The following is a 19865-nucleotide window of genomic DNA, read 5'->3' as shown; positions in this document are numbered from 1 at the left end:
AGCTTGGTCACGTGACGTGTGCCAAAAGATATTTTAAATTCAATATTTATAAAAATATGGTCATTACAGGTCCCCTAAAAGTAGTTGAACATGTTCTTATAATCCAAAAGAATTTATTGGGATACAATTCTGCCCTTAGATTTGTAGATGGAAACAACTCTATTATACAATATATATATCGTGTTGTTTAACACTCATTTTTGAAAGTTTCTTATTGGCCTTTCATGGTCACGTTATGTCTAACCTCCGATATGGCCTCATTCTATGGGGAAATTCCTTATTTGCTATTCGGGCATTCATATTACAGAAAAACAGTGTTAGAGCTATGTGCGGCGCCAATACCGGTGATTCTGGTAAACCACTCTTCATAAAGCAAAAAGATTTTACCTTTACCCACATTATACATACCTGGCCAAAATACCTGACTAATATCCTGAACAGCTTACCCAAACAAGTAGTAGAAACTCTAGAAAAACATCCTGATAAAATAAAGAGTTCACTTAAGGAAGCACTGATTAAGATGAATTAATTTTGTTACAACTAGTATTAAAATAACATGTAAGCACTAACTGCCATCAAATTAATTATATATGTAGTTAAGGCTTAGTTAAGATAATCTTTAAATATATAGATTGACTATAAATACAAACTGAGTTCAGACTGTATCTCAACAACAAGGCATAAACAGATTACCCATATACCTAGATGAGTACAAAGTAATTCCAGCGAATCCTAGGTTCAAGAATCATGGTTATAATCAACAATCAGTCCGTTCCGTAACACAGCTTTCTTTGGGAAAAGTGTACTGAACATGTCTATAAGGATTTTCAATCACTTACCGGACGATTTAAAGACCCATGACTCAAATTAAAACAACTTACGTTTAACTATATTTTTTAGACTAACCAACGAATTTTAATTTTGACATAAACAAAATTAAAATAATTAATAATTAATTAGTAATTTGTTTTCTTTGTGGTGCAATAAAGAATATTTACTTACTTACTTACTTACAATGTATTCAATGACATACATTAGAAACAATATATTGCACGCCAAATACTGCCTAATTGTGATTCACTTTATGTAACATAACTATCATTTCTATTACTCACTTTCTAATCATAAAGACTTGTATTTGTATATTTGTATTTTACCGATCTAGATGTCTCTTTATCTTGCCGTCTGGGTTAAGTGTGTCTTACATAATGTAAGACATTAAAATACGAGTGTAGGTTTCATTAAAAGGATCACGTGAATGTTTTAATGCCTGTTATGTTACAGTTACATACGTTGTTTTATCTAGATATTACAAGCTCTCTATGATGTGTTCAGGAACCGTATGTTACGACCGTGAATTAATTTAATCGTAGATTCGTGAACCTGCGTCAGGTCGTTGACCCCTACCTGCGATCTAACGATACATTAGCATACACTGAGAAAATGAAAGGTGACATCAGAAACGAATAACTCTTTCCAAAGATTCAAAATTCTAAAATATTTTTTTTTGACCCATACACAGCACTAATAGTCGCTTTAAATTGAAATTTATTAATTTCATTTTTTTTTTAATTGATTCATTTCAATTTAAGGCGACCAGTGCAAATATGAGTCAAAAACTTTTATTTTAGAATTTTGAATTTTTGAGAAGAGTTAAGTTTATACAATTTTATTTTGGACATAGAATAAGAGGTAATAAGAGCGAAAAAGACGTCGCGTCGTTCGGCTCGGACCGGCTCGGCCATCGGCGGAAATGCGACAGCGACAGTTGCGTTTCGTTCGCTACGGAACGTTAACGATTGGCACGTTGGATACGCACCCTAATGCACGCATTTTATTTTAGCCAATAAAACGTAAGATAAGTGTCAGTCGTATTGACCGTTTTTCGAAATCAATACTGTATTGAGAGCTTGTCTATATATATATTTTTTTCATTTATTTTTCAAAGGCACATATACATAATCAATTTAAGTTACTCGCCAAACTGCTTATGCGGTTTGTTGGCGAGACAGCGCTCATTTTTTACATTTTTATATATATTCCGTTGTTGATTAAGATACTCTAAAAACCTGTCAGTAACATTATTATTTTTTTTTATTTATCCTACGTCGGTGGCAAACAATCATACGGCCCGCCTGATGGTAAGCAGTCTCCGTAGCCTATGTACGCCTGCAACTCCAGAGGAGTTACATGCACGTTGCCGACCCTAAACCCGCCCCCCCCTCATTGAGCTCTGGCAACCTTACTCACCGGCAGGAACACAACACTAACATCGGTCGTAACATGAACAAATCACGATCTTACGTTAAAATGTAAAAGCGATCCTCGAGGCGCCCCCGAGTCGTGAGTGAAAGAGAAAGCGTTATTTAATTTATGGCAGATAAGTATAGTAAACTGGTGTTTGTTGACGTAACCGAGGTCACGGTGGAAAGTTTGAGAACCGGCTTTTGTTCGTCCTTTGAGTTGCACAAATATGGCCGGTTAAACAAGTTTGTCAGTAGAAAAGGGCGCGAAATTCAAATATTCTATGCGATATAACCCTTTGCGCGTATTATTATTATTCCCTTTATTTATTTTTGGTCTTAGGCTAGGTCATTTATATATACATACATATATAGTCCTCCTCATCGTTTTCGATGACGGCGGCCCCAAATAAACACATTATGGACGTTGTCTAGCATGAGCCCTAATGTGGCTGGCCAGGCCGAACTTGCTCTTAAATACTCTATTGCACGCGTGACAATAAAGTTGGCCAGCTGCGTTGAACGTGTACACGTAGGAGGGCTTAGGTCTCTCTTTCCGTAACTGGCGTTTCATGTCTAGGCTAGTGAGGCGGTTATTTTCGAATGTTTTGACACCGTTATGGATGGTAGAACGCCAAGAAGACCTCCTTCCAGCAAGCTCCTCCCAACGCTCAAGGTCGATGGCGCAAGCGCTCAGATGCCGTTTGAGCACGTCCTTGTAGCGCAGGTGCTGACCACCGTGCTTCCGCTTACCCACCGCCAACTCAGAGTAGAGCACAGCTTTAGGTCATTTATAATATGAATATAAAAGTAAAATATAAAAACACTTCAAAAACAATACAAAAGATATAAACACATTATAAAAAACCTAACCTAGGGTGCCGCCAGCAGCGGGGCAGGGCCCAAGCTGCCGGTGGTCAGGGCCGCAGAGAGAGGAACCGTCGGACTATCCGCGTCGTGTCCAAGATCACCGCCTTCTGCATCTGACCCTTGATCCAACCACCTAGCGAGAGTCTCTCAAGGTGTTGGTCGAGACTCTTCGCTATGAGACCGTTCGCTGAAACGACTATTGGGACAATGATCGTCGAATCATCATATTATTATTATTTGGAGCCTGTCGTGTCCCACTGCTGGGCAAAGGCCTCCCCCCAATCTCTCCACTGATCTCTGTCCAGTGCTATGTCTGGCCACTCCTTCAAGAAGGAGTCCAGTTCATCCCGCCATCGCCGGTGAGGTCTGCCAGATCCCCGATTCGAGTTTTCGGGCTCCCACTCTGTAGTGACTTTGCCCCACAACTCATTCGGCAGACGTGACCAGCCCAATCCCATTTTAGCTTGGCCGCTTTCCGAGCTACATCGATGATTTGTGTCTTGGAGCGCAGCGTGGTGTTCCGGACTCGATCCACCATCCTTTGCGCCTAATTTTTTTTTTAATTTGCCGCTTTTATCTACTATTAATTTTGGACCCGGGTACCTCCTTAAACTACGTCCAAAAGAGAGGCATGGGCATTGTGAATGTTATCTCGCTTTGTGTGGTAGGGCACAGCACAGCGGATGTCATTCCAGATCTAGAGCAGAGCCCAACTGGGAAGTATCTCCACCTTACAGAAAACCGCAGCCAAATAACACTAGAACCTACTCATAGTGTTGTGTTCCTGCCAGTGAGTAAGGTTGCCAGAACTCAACGAGGGTGCGGAGTGTTAGGGTCGGTAACGCGCATGTAACTCCTCTGGAGTTGCAGGCGTACATGGGCTACGGACACTGCTTACCATCAGGCGGGCCGTATGCTTGTTTGCCGACGTAGTATAAAAAAAAACGGAAAAGTGCGAGTCGGACTCGCCCACCGAGGGTTCCGTACTTTTTAGTATTTGTTGTTATAGCGGCAACAGAAATACATCATCTGTGAAAATTTCAACACTATCACGGTTCATGAGATACAGCCTGGTGACAGACGGACGGACGGACGGACAGCGGCGTCTTAGTAATAGGGTCCCGTATTACCCTTTGGGTACGGAACCCTAAAAAATCTAACCTTCCAACCCAGAGGGTAAACCAGGCGTTATTGGGATTAGTCCGGTTTCCTCACGATGTTTTCCTTAACCGGAAACGCAACTGGGAAATATTAAATGATATTTCGTACATAAGTTCCATATAACTCATTGGTACGAGCCGGGGTTTGAACCCGCGACCTCCGGATTGCAAGTCGCACGCTCTTACCGCTAGGCCACCAGCGCTTTTATAAATTATTATTAAATGAAATACAGTAAGTAAGCAACTTGTTTACATACATCATCTACATCTACATACAGTAGACAGTTTGCCGTTCAATATATTTCGGAAGATTACCGTTGGTTGCTGTTGGTGGTCGTTATACCTATACGCATGCGTTCGTCGCCGATCTTCGAATCTCGGAGGCAATCGCACACACACGCATTCTAGCCAATCGTGCAGTCTAACGCCACAACGCGATTGGTTGATGAGTTCGCATCACGCGCGCGATTGGTCGCAACTAGTTGCGTTAGACTGCACGATTGGCTCGAATTCGTGAGTGACACCACTGAACTAGCACCATTCTTAGTACCCGTAAGGCCCGTGCTTAGATATATGTCAATTAATTCTGGTCATATTTCTAGCTTTTGTACAAAAAAATTACAAATTTTTTAAGGTGCGTTTTAGACAATGCTTTAGTGTAGACCTATGTTCGTGATTGTTTTTAGGGTTCCGTAGTCAACTAGGAACCCTTATAGTTTCGCCATGTCCGTCTGTCTGTCTGTCTGTCTGTCTGTCTGTCTGTCTGTTTGTCTGTCTGTCTGTCTGTCTGTCCGAGGCTTTGCTCCGTGGTCGTTAGTGCTAGAAAGTTGAAATTTGGCATGGATATACAAATCAATAAAGCCGACAAAGTCGTACAAAAAAATCTAAAAATTTTTTTTTTTTTTTAGGGAAATTGGGAGTGATTTTTTTTGCTTCAACCCTACAGTGTGGGGTATCGTTTGAAAGGTCTTTCAAAACTAATAGGGTTCTTCAACAAACATTTTTTGATAAAGTGAATATATTCGGAGATAATCGCTCTGAAAGAAAAAATAAATGTGTCCCCCCCCTCTAACTTTTGAACCATAGGTCCAAAAAATATGAAAAAAATCGTGAAAGTAGAGCTTAAGAAAGACATTAAATGAAAACTATAGCGGATATGATCAGTTTAGCTGTTTTTGAGTTATCGAAAAAAGTTTCCCCTTCATAGTAAAAAGACTTACTTTAATTAGGTACTGATTATGCAAATTTGCCTATTTGTTTAACTCGGGTGAAAGGTACCGTTTCATCCCTTGGTTAAAAATTTACTATACTTTAAGCTCCTGTTTAGCTTATTGTGACGGAAGAGTAACTACGGAACCCTACACTGAACGTGGCCCGACATGCTCTTGGCCGGTTTATTTTATCAAGTGAAAGTCATGAAATCAGGAGTACGTAATTGGTGCAAAAGAAGGATAATTGGCCAATAAAATTATAATTTTAATGTCTGTCTGCAGGGCTATTATGGTCGATTTTATAAATGATATGGCTGTATAAATGATAATATAACTAACATTTTATCCAGTTTTTATTGATTTGACGTCTTTTCCACTTTTGACAGCGATAGATGTTAAATTATTTACTGCATAACATGGTCGGTGGATAATTTGTCATTTGTCTAAATTTCTAACTTAAACTTAGTTGATAAGTGGATAAGTTAAATGATATAAATGACACTTGTCTAGATTTATACCGTTTTATAGCATTTACACCGTTTTGTCTACTTTTGACAGCGATAGACGGTAAATGGCAACGTTTGTTGAATAATTAAATATATAGTCGAGTTTTGACGGCTAGACTTTGATTATTTTATCCTAGTGCTCACTGGGTCACGATAAGTGCTCTTGTGCTATATAAATGGTGCAAAATACAAATTTTTGGAGTTAAATATCAGTAAGTATCTGTTTTTTTCATTATATATACAATCAAACTCATTTATTTACATATAACATTATCAATACATTTTTCAGGGATGGCAAGATATCATTTCTTCTTGGCAGCTGCTGCTATCGAAGAAAAACAAGACAGAAAACTTCAACGTCGGGCCATAAGGGATGCATGCAACCCGTTTGATAAGCCCGACGAGGAGTTTCGGCGCATATATAGGGTGCGGAAAGAATTAGCACTCTATGTGTGCTGAACTTGACGCCAACCTCAAGCCTCAACATGGCGATGGATTGCCGGCACATCTTAAAGTAAAGATATAATGTCTATTCCTCAAATCATTCCCGTTACCTTTACCACCTTGATCATAATCATTATTTCATAATGATATACCTACTTACGAGTCTTTGTTTTAGGTTTTAACATCACTGCACCTATTGGCTGACGGTAGTTACTAACGGGGAACTGGACAAGACCATGGCTTGTCCATTGCTCAGCCTACCGTCAGCTGGTACTTGGATCAATTTGTAATTGCGGTGAATAGAAGGTATGTCCATTTTGGTACACAATACCACTGACACCGGAAATAAGAAGGTAAAAAAATACGAGTATGGATGTGCAGTGAGCGTAATCAGTATGATCACATATGAAGGCAAAAAGACGCAGTCAGTAACAAAATATTTATATTTATTTTCTTACGTAGATTTTTAGGGACCATGAAGTACAAATGAGGCTTGAATGTGGATTTTTGTAAATTTGGTATTTGTATTTGAAGTGTTTCTACCTAAATATTTCAATGCAGAATAATACCTTATTTTTGTTATTATATGCAACTTCTTTACCACTCTTACATATGTATTTATGTAAGTATTATTCAATGTTAGCTACGTGTAGCTAAAGTACCAAATCATGAAAGTGTTGGATTGTTTACAGACTCAAGGACACATGGATAGTCTTCCCAGGAAATGAGAGGTGTTCAGGAGGCATATGGGGTTGCTAACATTTTAGGCACAGTAGACTGCACCCAAGTAAAAATATTTCCATAACCTTTACCGCATGGCGTACAGTTTCTAAACAGAAAAGGAATTCATTCGCTAAACGTTCAGTTGGTATGTAATAACTGCAAAATCATAATTAGAAATTTTAGAATAAATCGAATGCATTTTATTTTCTTGTAAACCGTAAGATCGCCAAAGTAATCCCTGACAACACCAATGGGGATTACTTTGAATCGGGATTAGTACGTTTTGTTACAACTCATCTATCATTCATTCTGCTAAAACGGATACAAATAGGTAGTCAAATACTATTTTGTAATTTCTAAGATATTAAGAGATTACATATACATATAACCGTTGTTATAATATTTTAAGTATAAATATTTGTGAAATGTTTGACGTTTTCCGCGATTAGGTACATAGATACCCAGAGTCGTTCCATGCAAGTCACCTGTTAGTTTTACGTGATGTATCTGCAAAATTGCATGGACATTGGACACTTTATGAATAAATTAAATTTAGGTTTACCTACCATGTTTAGGGCTCCACTCCTCAAATTTTCTCTGCGGTGACCGAACACATACCCATGTACATGGATTTTTTGAAATGGGGGACTGGGGGCAGCTGCCTACCACATCCATTGAAAAAGTATTGTACCTACGTTGGTTGCTCTTAAAGACTAAGAATTGTTATTAGAGAAAAGTGGTTTACAAATTCCTTAACTAGGATTCCTTGTGTTTCAGGCAGAAATGGACAATATGAATATTTTTTTAACTATTCACTTAATTATAAAATCTTAACGTCATAATGTGTTGAGAAAATAACTTGTGAGACTTCTAATTGTTTTTGCTGCAATTACCTTATATCTTGCGATTAGCTTAATGCAACAATATGATATTATGATAAGAAATTTTAATATAAACTGACGATAAGGCACCGACTTCAAACATATTAGTTGGTAATGCATATATACTTAAAAAAGTATAATATTTTATTTTATCCTTTTTGAAAAGTTTTTTTGATTATTTTACTTTATAGGTATAATAGATTTTTATTTTTTCCAGAAATCTTCCAATAAAACGCGAACCTGAAGCGGAAATGGAAGGGGGCACTGCTCGAGGGATGCATTACATGCAGAGAAGCGTGCCCTATTAATAAATAATTATTTCGCCTAGTATTATTTTATTTTGTTATGTTCATTAACACTGCCTTCCTGAAAACGTTCTGAGGAAACAGGACTAGCCCCAAGAGGTCATCCATTAATTAGATCACACGTTAAGGGGGAGAGAGGGGGTCCAGAAAATGTGACATGTTGTGACAAGAGGGAGGGGAAGTCATAAACTTTGTGACATCATAAGTCATAAGTCATTTATTTACGAAATATATAAGGTATACATAGGATGTTGCAGTTCAACTGAGCCAAGCTAATAATAAGCACGGCGTGGGATCGAATTTAAACGGTTGTGAGTCTAACTTTAGCAAAAAAGAAATATGACTAGCGTGAATGCTCACATGAACTAGACATGATTGAAAATGAAGACCTAATAGGTTCTCCGAAACATGTCGCACAAGTGTCAAAAATAACGTGAGTTAGTTAAACCGTAGTGTTTAGCTTACGGTGTGGGCTGTCATTAGATAGGTCTTTTAAAACAAATATGGGTCTTTAATGACCATTTTTAGATAAAGATAATATTTTTGTAAATAATCGCTCTGAAAGAAAAAAAGAAGAGTCCCTCCCTTTAACTTTCGAACCATGTTGGGTCCAAATAATATGACAAAAATCATACATTCAACTTGGAACACACGACTGGCTATTGGCAGGTCTCGACATTTTTTTTAAGAGCTTTTTAAAAAGCTTAGCATTCTTACACTGCCTGCAATAGTAATCATGTAGGTAGCTATATACGTGAGAGGAAACTTGAACTTATTTAAAACGAAAGAGATGGGGTCCAATTACAATACCCGTAATGCTAGGAAACTAGTAGGAATTAGTAGGAAATTAAAAAAATCTAATAAATTAACTCATGTAATGGGACCTACTGTTTATAATAATCTGCCACAAAACATTATTGACGCACCAAGTGTGTGCAACTTTAAGCATCGACTAAAAAACTGGCTCGTTGAACACCCGTTCTACACCTACGAGGAGTTCATAATGCATACAGGGTCAGTACCTATCCGAACAGACTTTTAAATAAGAAACTTAATGTATACCTTGTACCTAACCAGACATTTACTTGCGTTTCACCTATTTTTAAAATTAAATTTTATTTTTATTTTAATTTATATTTTTGATTCTAATGTTATTTGAATTTCTTATCCCAATTTTAATTTATTATAATTGTAATTCTAATTTTATATTATTTTTATTTTATTTTGACATATAAATTGGCTTTGTTTTTAATTTTACTTATTGATTATCCTGATACTAATTGATTTTAATTTTGATCTCATTGCATTGTTAATTTTATTTTTATGTATATTTTGATACTGATTCTAATTTCTGATCTTAATTTTAAATGTATAATTCAATTCAATTCAATTCAAATATACTTTATTCATGTAGGCCTAGCAACAAGCACTTATGAATAGTAATAGGCTTTGTTTTAATGTTTATTGTAATTTTAATTTTAATTAATATAGGCTTTGTTTTAATTTTTATTGTAATTTTAATTTTAAGTTAGTTTTATCTTTAATCTAGTTTTATTTTGACATGTAAATTGACTTTATGAATAAATGAGTATGAGTATGAGTAGTTTAGTACTAATTTAAATTAAATTATGAGCAGGCTCAATCAAGGGGTTCTGGAGCTATATAAGAGCCTAGAAGCCCAAAAGCTATTTGTGAGAGGTCTTATTGCTATTCTAGTCAACTTGTTTGCAAGAAAGTGTGGTCGGTGGTATCAAGTGAAAAAGCCCGGTTTACACGTTTTTGATATTGTTTTTAAATGTACCATTTTACATAATTAGCAAGATAAACGAATTAAAAATTACATAATATAGTTATTTGACAAGAAACGTAACCGTTTACCACAGATACGGTCTTTTTAAATCTCTATGGTGACTTGAAACTATACTCAAAAGACACCCAGTTTGGCAGCAGAAAAAGGCGCAAAGTTTAAATTTTATATGGGAGATCAACCCTTTGCGCCTTTATTTTTAAAAATTTACCGCCTTTTTTCTACTGACCAAGTTGCTGTACCAGAGTTTATCATTTTCCGAGTAAGTAGGTGCAACAAATGCAATCGCTATACATAATTTTTGGCAAACCGCGAGTTCTCAGTTCCGGGCGAAAAACTATTGAAGGAAAACTATAGCGAACTCTGCCGTATACTAAATCATCCACATCGCAATGGAATGCGGTGCAACGCCAGTGTGAAGACCGCCTTACGTTAATTTCACTCAATAGGCACAGTCCGTACCAAAAGTAACTCATCGTGTGAAATGTTGGAAATGATCTACACGCTTAATTTTGAACACCTTACACGCTTCACTACATTTGCCTGTCTTTCAAACCTTAAAACGTGCCTTCAAATCTAAGCTAGCAATGATTCCCCATTTGCTATGTATGAATTGTAGACACAACTTATCATTAAGCCAACTATTTATTAAAAGACGTCTTAATTAAACACAATAAGACTTTATTTTGCAAACTCTTAAATCATGGATAACTTTTAACTATCAATGTCAAATGTGGATAAGTGGTAATATGTCATTTGGCCAACTATTCATTAAAATACGCTTTAAGTATACTTGTTTACAATTTATTTTTCAAAAGCTCAAACCATGGATAATTTTTAACTGTTAATGTCATATGAAAATAAGTGGTAGAATGTGATTTAATCATCTATTCTTTAAAATACGCCTTAAGGCATAGAGTTTAAAATTCATTTTTCAAAACCTCAAAATATGTCGCGCTATCATTAGTCAATTATAGGTTACCCTCGCGACTTTATATCGAATTAAGTCACTTATCAGATAATCGCCAATCCAAGCATTAAATGATTAATGATATAATGACAAAACCATCATAGGCCGGCTGGAATATATAAATAAATAATGTGTTTGGTAAGTTGGTACCATTGTTAGTTTTAATTTTACCATCTTACCGATCTCCGCCGCGTAATCTGAAACAAAATAAAAACCCTTTTATATATTTATAAACATAAATATAATAACAATCTACAATCTTTTTTATACCACGTCGGTGGACCCGGGTATGTCCTTAAATAACGTCCAAAAGAGAGGTATGGGCAATGTGAATGTCATCTCGCCTTGTGTGGTAGGGCACAGCACAGCAAATGTCATTCCAGATCTAGAGCAGAGCCCAACTGGGGAAGTACCTCCACCTTACAGAAAACCGCAGCCAAATAACACTTGACCCTACTCATAGTGTTGTGTTCCTGCCGGTGAGTAAGGTTGCCAGGGCTCAACGAGGGGGGTGGGGACAGGGTCGGCAACGCGTATGTAACTCCTCTGGAGTTGCAGGTGTACATAGGCTACGGAGACTGCTTACCATCAGGCAGGCCGTATGCTTGTTTGCCACCGACGTAGTATGAAAAAAAAAAAAAGCATTTCATTTCATTTATTCAACATTAAGTCATGTGCATTACAGAAGATGTTAGTTGGATGTAGTCAGTACATGACACCCGGATAGGCATACGACCTGCCTGATGGTAAGCAGTCACTGTAGCGTGTGAACGGCTGCAACACCAGAGGGTCTACCGCGAACCACATTCGACGTGTTGCCTCCCTATCACACTTACGTACGAAATTATAAGTGCGACAGAGAGGCAACACGTCGAACGTGGTTCGCGGTAGGCCTTGGCCGTGGTACACATTGAGCATCGCCGGCTCCCCAGCTATTAAAGAATAGGTACATCAGTGTGACGACCGGTCTGGCCTAGTGGGTAGTGACCCTGCCTATGAAGCTGATGGTCCCGGCTTCAAATCCTGGTAAGAGCATATATTTTTGTGATGAACACGGATATTTGATTCGGAGTCATGGGTGTTTTCTATGTATTTAAGAATTTATAATTATATATTACCTATATATATTGTTGTCTAGGTACCTACACACAAGCCTTATTGAGCTTACTGTGGGACTTAGTCAATTTGTGTAATAAATTAATAATGTCCTATAATAATAGGACTTTAGAACTTTATCAGGACTGATATCAGACCCGATTTCGGATCCGAGAAAAAGTATTATTCCGTTTTACCAAATATTAGCACATCGTTTACAATATTTGAAATGTAAAAAAATGGTTCATATGCAAAAATATCAAACGTTGAACATTTTTGGCAATTACAGACAGTAGTATTTTTTACATTTCAAATATTGTTAACAATGTGCTTTCCCGTCAAAACGGATAACAATTAACAGGCCCGAATTTGGGACTGATGTCGAGCCCGAAATCGGGAAGGGTGCATGTAATTGGCGCTTAAGGCAGTCGTGGTATGATTACAGTTAATCCACTAGAGAAATGCTCATAATACATATATTAGTTGTTCAAAGTTCAGGCTAGAGCGGTCAAGCAGCATTCCGAGGGAGAAAGCGATCGAAAGTCGACAGCCATCCCATCCTTATTGATATTATATGAAAGCGAGAATGGACAAACCTGTGTTTTGGCCACGGTCACCTTACCGGTTTAGGAGAGTTCCAAAAATTAGTGTCTAAAATACTAAAACATACAACACACTGCTTGGTCTGCCCTAGTAAGAATTAATCGGTAACCAATAGGGTATTCTCCTACCAGTCAATACAATACAATACAAATACTCTTTATTGCACACCTCAATACAGAAACAGTACAAATAATACAACACATAAAGAAGGGGTAAACAACAGGCGGTCTTATCGCTAAAAAGCGATCTCTTCCAGACAACCTTTAGGTAGCGGTATTAAAAAAAAATGTAATGTCAGTAGGTGTTCCAGATGCAATAAAAGAAGTCTAGCACAGAATAAACACAAAACAAAACAATATATCATATACAAATATAAATAAAAAAGATATATATAAAGTCAAATTAGTGGCAACCGTTTTTTTTTCTGCCACCGTATTGTGATCGAAAAGAGCGGTACGATTTTTCAAAACCTTCGCTCTTTGAACTTACGGCACCTTAAGCGTCATTGCAGATCTGAGGTCAATGCAGTCACTATCCAAATCTAATGGCTCCTCTTCACGATGGTCCAGCGCTGGACCAGCGAGATGGCCATGCGATGGTTGAGAGCACTCACTATGGAATGGGCCACGTGTAGATGCGTACGCACCATCGCTGGCCCACTATCTTTGATGTGCGGACGAAAAACCGACACCATGTCCATCCCATCGCCATCCCGCCGCGCCATAAGCCGACACCACTACCCTCTCTACACGCTGGCCCATCTTAGTGGGCCAGTATGATGGCCCATTGTGTAAAGCAGCCATAATTTTATAAGTATTACTTGGTATTACGTAACACATTTACAATGTTACCGCTCAATTTAACACAGAAATGCGTGAACTCAACGCACCAAAATACGTGTCATTACACTCGTGCGCACTCAAGTGAGACATCCTCAAAATATTACGTAACATGGCAAGGGACCCTATTCTACACACTTTAGTTTAAGCCCGCGATATTGCCATTTAAGTCTCTCGACTATTATACTCATTTTTAGAATTTCATACCAAAAGTTTTTGCAAAAAAAATCATTTTTGTTACAAGCTTATGTCGCTGACTGTACTTTTCTTACCACAGGCAACCAATAATCATCAACAATTTTCAGCTTCATCGGATATCAGGAAGTGGTTGAGAAATGGTTAGCAAGATTAAAAAAAAATAAAAAAATGATAAAGTTACTTAACGAAAAAAAAGTTAGGTATGTACACAACAACTGAAGTTATATAAAAGCTTGAAAAAATGATGTTTCGTACTCGACTGTTTCTTCCACAACTTAACCAAATGTAACGAAATTTTGAGAACTAAATGGTGATGAAATTATCCGTGTCGGACTGTGTTATGCTTTTTAAGCTAATTGATGTCAGTTTAGAATACAATGCTTCTCTTTGCGACCTAGTAAATTAGGCCGCTTTTGCGAATATTAGAAGTGCACCAGCGCCTTAAGAAACAAAAAAAGCAAAACAGATATTAATAATAATAATCAGTGTTAAAAAAATCATTGCTCTAGCTTCAAAAACCACGGAGGACACAGTCCAGTACGTGTGTACGGAGAAATGACCACTCCTGTTGCCTCTTAATAATACGTAAGTAAACGCAAGCTCGGGCATGACTCTTTTTGTCCAATTCGTGACATTTCCGGTACAGAGGGCCTACCGCGAACCACGTTCGACGTGTTGCCTCCCTATCACACTTACGCACGAATTTACAAGTGCGACAGAGAGGCAACACGTCGAACGTGGTTCGCGGTAGGCCCTCTGTTACTGTGCTTCCTGCCTTTCGTACACGGAGAGGACGCGGGTCATTGTCCGACGCTTTCACGGCAATTTGTACAGGAAATGTTCCATAATGTTTTCCATAATGTCAATAAGAGCCTCGGTAGAGAGTACCATTTTGTACCATTTGGCATTGAAACTGTCGGTCCCAGCGCGCAAAAGTTTTTTGCAGAAATCGCAAGCCGTCTGGTTGACGTCACTGGTGATCAAAGAGCTTGCGGCTTCTAGTGTGTTAATACGAGGAAATACCGCCAGCATCCTTGGTACAATGCTTCAAGATCCAAGATGGGGGGGGGGGGGGGGGGGTTACGGGTACGGGAATGTTCCGTAATGTCGATATCCAGAGAAGAAAATGGGGACTACGTTTGTGATGTTGTCGTCTCCCTTCGTCTCAACCCCTTACCGCAAGTAATAAAAATACTTGGTAAAGTTTTAACTTAAATAGTTGTCAATACGACCGACGACCGGTTTGGCCTAGTGGGTAGTGACCCTGCCTACGAAGCTGATGGTCCCGGGTTCAAATCCTGGTAAGGGCGTGTATTTGTGTGATGAGCATGGATATTTGTTCCTGAATCATGGGTGTTTTCTATGTATTTAAGTATTTATAGATATTTATATATTATATATAATGTTGTCTAAGTACCCTCAACACAAGCCTTATTGAGCTTACTGTGGGACTTAGTCAATTTGTGTAATAATGTCCTATATTATTTATTTAATAGAAATTAATTGTCATATATGGTTTTGCGTGCGGTAAAGGGTTAAGATAACGCAAGTACTTAGCCGCAAGCTCGGGAGTTACCAAACTAATTCGCATGAGCGCTTTACAACGCGCGTTAAACAAGATTTTCTACTCGTCGACTATAATGGTTAAATTAAGATTTCGTATACCAAACTATAATTGCGTAGTTTTCATGTATGAGCTCCCAACTCGACTATAATATTAATTTCGATACCCTGTAGTCAACTATAAAACAATAGATCAATCACGTGCCGCCGCACTCCCATGGAGACTAAACGGGCGCGAGGCGCAGGGTCTACTGGAATACTTACCAATTTTCATGAATTATTTAGGTTTTATATTAAACAAAAGTATTTTTTTGATGACTCAGAAAAATTATTGTATACTATAGTGATATAATCAAGCTTTTCAATCTCGTACCTTATTTAGGCAACTCAGCAAACTTCGTTGCCTAGACAAGGACTAAATAAATTTTAAATTTAAAATAAAAAAAATCCAGTAACGTTTTTTTTAACCGTTTCTTAAATGAATTTGACTTTGAGCGTTGGCTGTTAAATTGGATTTAGCGTACGGAACTTGTTACGTCAGGTTTTAACTCTTTTTAAGCTTTCAGACGAATGAGGTCTTTCGTTACATTTCCGGCACACTATTAGGTGTGCTTCCGGACTTTCGTACACGGAGAGGTTGCGGGTCATCGGCCCATGCTTTCACGGTAGGTAGGAAATGTTAGACCAGTCGGCTAACTTTTGAAAAGAAGAGTAGTAATGTAAGGACGCTAAGCGCGAAGAATTTCGTCCAATTGACCCGACTGCGCCTGCCTTAGCAACACCAGGAAGGGAGGCGGCATTCGTACTACTTCCCCTCTGCCGAAGCATAGGTACAACTGTACCTATGGCGGTGCGTGTTGTGACTCGTCCGTATACAAAAAGAGATCGAGGTGTGCTAGTTTTGTCGTTGACGTGTGTCATATTCTATGTATTTGTGTCGTCATTACACAAGGGATTTTGTATGTAGTGAGTGTGAAATGCGACTGTGTGCACGTTTCCCCCCGCAAAAAATGGCAGAATGTTTTGTACGGTAAGATATCACTTGGGCTTCTCCCTTCCAACGTTTCAGAAACCGGTGTTGCTCGAAGGTGATGCCGGCAGTCAATGACACTGTGTGTGTTTTAGTGTGTAAGTTAGTTTTAATAGAACGTTATGTACATTTTACTTTGTTTCTTCTCTTAATAAATAAAATAAAATAAATGAATTATGTGCGATAGAGATAAGAACAGGCGGTTCAATGCACGAAATTCTTCGTGCTTGTCGTCCTTACTCTTATTATTATCTTACCTGTCGTCCTTACTCGTATTAAATTATTTATTGTACAAACACACACTTTATTGCATATAATAAATAACTTACACCCAGGGCCAACAGTATGGAAACAAGGTTGTTTTCTTTAATATCTCATGTTTCTGTCTTTGTTTTATAATTCTTCTTCTTCACGTGCCATCTCCGTCCAGGAGGTTGGCGACCATATGTCTATATGTCTCTCTATGTTCAGTCATGCGAATAGTCCATCTATGCTCTTCACTTTTAACCAGTCTCTTATATTTTTAGTCCATGATGTGTTTCATAATTGTAACCTAAAATTTAAGCAACCACAAAAGGTAAAAACATTCGCTAAATATCAAAACGTATTAAAATATTGTCAAAAACTTAAAAAAATAATTAGGAAAAGTAACATACTTAAAATACCCTTTTAAATTTCCACATTTGAAAAATGTTGAACTGGCAAATATCATAGCCATAACTTGAGTAATTTGAGTAATTTACTTTTAAAATGTTCTACTATTATATTTACCATTTTGTTTCTAATGAGTAATATATTACATCGGTTAAAGAATCACACTTTTCTATTAAAATATAAGCTTGTTTCCATACTTTTTGCCTTGGGGGTACAAATAGGAAAAGCTAATATACAAAGGCGAACATTTTTGAGGCCACAAAAGCCTAGAGTTTTGTGTAAAGTCCGGCCAAGTGTTATTTTAAACGTCTACTTCTATGAAATTATGACGTTTACTTAACACTTGCACCGTCTGCTTGGTCGGTCTATAAGCCGAAAGATACTAATATTGTTCGAAAAAAATATGCAACAAAAGAAATACGTGCGAATCGTCGACGATCCCAAACTCACAAGCGGTATTGAGCCTTTAAGTCTAAGGAGGGACTTTGCCTCATTGTGTGTTCTACCGCTTGTACAATGGGCTGTGCTCTGAGGAATTGTTTGACATGATGCCAACGGCCACTTTCTATCACCGCACCGCTCGCCGTCGGCAGGGTGTTCATCCTCACACCTTAGAACCTAAATGGTCGCGCACTGTGCGGTTCAAGAGGAATTTCCTCCCGCGGACGCTCCGGCTGTGGAATGAGCTCCCTTCCGAGGTTTTCCCGAGGGTCTACAGGTCTCGAGTTCTTCAAAAAAGGAGTGTACAGGTTTTTAAAGGGTCGGCAACGCGTATGTAACACCTCTGGAGTTGCAGGCGTCCATAGGCTGTGGTGACTACTTACCATCAGGCGGGCCGTATGCTTGTTTGCCACCGTCGTGGTATAAAAAAATACATCTAATTTATATGCGAACAACAAATCCATAACTTAGGAACAAATATTCGTCGTGAACACACAAATAAATCCCCTTAGCAGGATGCGAATACCGACTAGACTAGGAGACCATTGTCATTAGGTTCGGCCCCATGTGCACCAAAGGGGGGGGGGAAGATGGAAATTGGGTTGATTTTTTTAACGATCTCTACACGGACCAAGTCGCAGGCAGAGGCTGGAATATAATAATAGTAATCTGTTTTACAAGGGGGCAAAGTTGTTGTTTAACCACTCGTGCTAATATCGATACCCGAGCAAGCGAAAGATTTCAAAATTGAACCACACATTGAAAAAGTCAATTTCACCAGCCAACATAAGGAAACAACTCAAAATTTGCATGTTTACTTTGCCCCACATGTTATGCAACTTTCTCATTAGTTTTTGTACAATCAAAAGGGCCTTTACCAGTTCGTGTGGTGAACAAAATAATAAACTATATGTGTAATAATAAAACTTTTTTACAAAAATAAAACCGACTTCAAATATTATTACCAAAAGCGCCATACATGTACCTACAACATTTGAAGAGTTCCCTCGATTTCTCCAAGATCCCATCATCAGACCCCGACTTGGTGCCAACGGGACCATCTCGGGGTTATAACCCATTCGATTTAAAAAAAATTGAAAATCGGTTCACGATTCTCGGAGATATCGAGTAACATACATATAAAAAAAAATAACCTTTTTATCCTTTTTTGAAGTCGGTTAAAAATAAAATGCATAATTTCATTCGGCATAACTTTCAACTAGCATAACATTAATTTGGCATATCAATATTTGATTTAACACAGCTAATACACGGCTATATTAGGTATATTTGTATTAGGTAACGTTTATTTTCATAGCATACATAAAGAATTATGGTTACAACATGTAATAACAACTATTATATTTGGTGGTAGTCCGTTGACTCGCAACGGTAGAAAATAAAATACGTAATGTCTCGCCTGGTTTTACATAATTTGTACATATTTGCTGTCACATCCTTAAGTACATGTACGTATTTGTCTGATCTTAACATGTCATGTTAATTGTCATTACGTAATTAACTGTTTTCAGGTCACATATTTTACGATGTACACACATATTTGTCGTTTTCCCTTCCTATCGGTGACGTAAAGTAATACGACAAACATTCGTGTGACATTTCACATTACATAATATAACCTATTGTATTTCAATATTAGTCAACTTTCGGTTTGTGTTTTCATATGTGTTATGTTGAAATTTGATCCACTTTCTGTTGAATTAAGTTTTACAAATGTATGCAAGTCGAATGATATTTTTAAATATGTAAAATTTGAAGATTTAAAAGTGCTTGTTGCTAGGCCTATTCGAATATAGAATATATTGACTTTGACTTTGACAATATTATGGTAGGTTTTATAAATTTTATAATACATTAGACTGGCAATATTTCTTCAGAAACTATGGTCCCATGAAAGTTTCTAGAAATTTGTATTTTTTTTCGCTTGCCAAAATACACACATCTAGACAAAAAAATAGAAACAATAGCAACACCAAAAAAAAAATAGAGAACAAAAAGCATCAATAAAAGGTACTTAATTTTGTTGTGTGCGTAGCAGCAAAACAAAAGGGTTCCGGCTCAGTAATACGCTCCACTCTTTCGGGTGAAGCACTGATAATTCTGCTAGAACCCAGATCACGAACATATTATCGATGTAACAAAATATATATACAAAAATAATTAGTAGCTTGCCTATAAAATAATAATAAGTGTCGTAGTATGGATTATGTAAAAGTGTGGTGCGTGTTGGTGTAAGTATTATACAGGGTGACCTTATCCATCGGACGGAACCCTGAAATCCCACGTAGGGTTACTTCTCAG

The 19865-nt window shown here is 37.7% G+C and overlaps 1 protein-coding gene across 2 annotated transcripts in view; it reads right to left on the bottom strand.

The window, feature by feature from the left end:
* The window catches only part of LOC133532716 (uncharacterized), a 65213-nt gene that overhangs the window by 25003 nt on the left and 20345 nt on the right, over positions 1-19865 (bottom strand). Inside the window, exon 2 of one of the 2 annotated variants that reach the window (XM_061871487.1) lies at positions 11300-11317. The exons of the other annotated variant lie outside the window; for it this stretch is intronic. Within the exon in view, the coding sequence (XP_061727471.1) occupies positions 11300-11317 (18 nt within the window). The remainder of the gene's footprint in view (positions 1-11299; positions 11318-19865) is intronic. 2 annotated transcript variants of the gene reach the window in all.

The sequence above is a fragment of the Cydia pomonella genome, chromosome 27, assembly GCF_033807575.1.
Source record: "Cydia pomonella isolate Wapato2018A chromosome 27, ilCydPomo1, whole genome shotgun sequence".
Lineage (NCBI taxonomy): Eukaryota > Metazoa > Arthropoda > Insecta > Lepidoptera > Tortricidae > Cydia > Cydia pomonella.
This window is presented reverse-complemented; position numbering and strand designations above follow the sequence as displayed.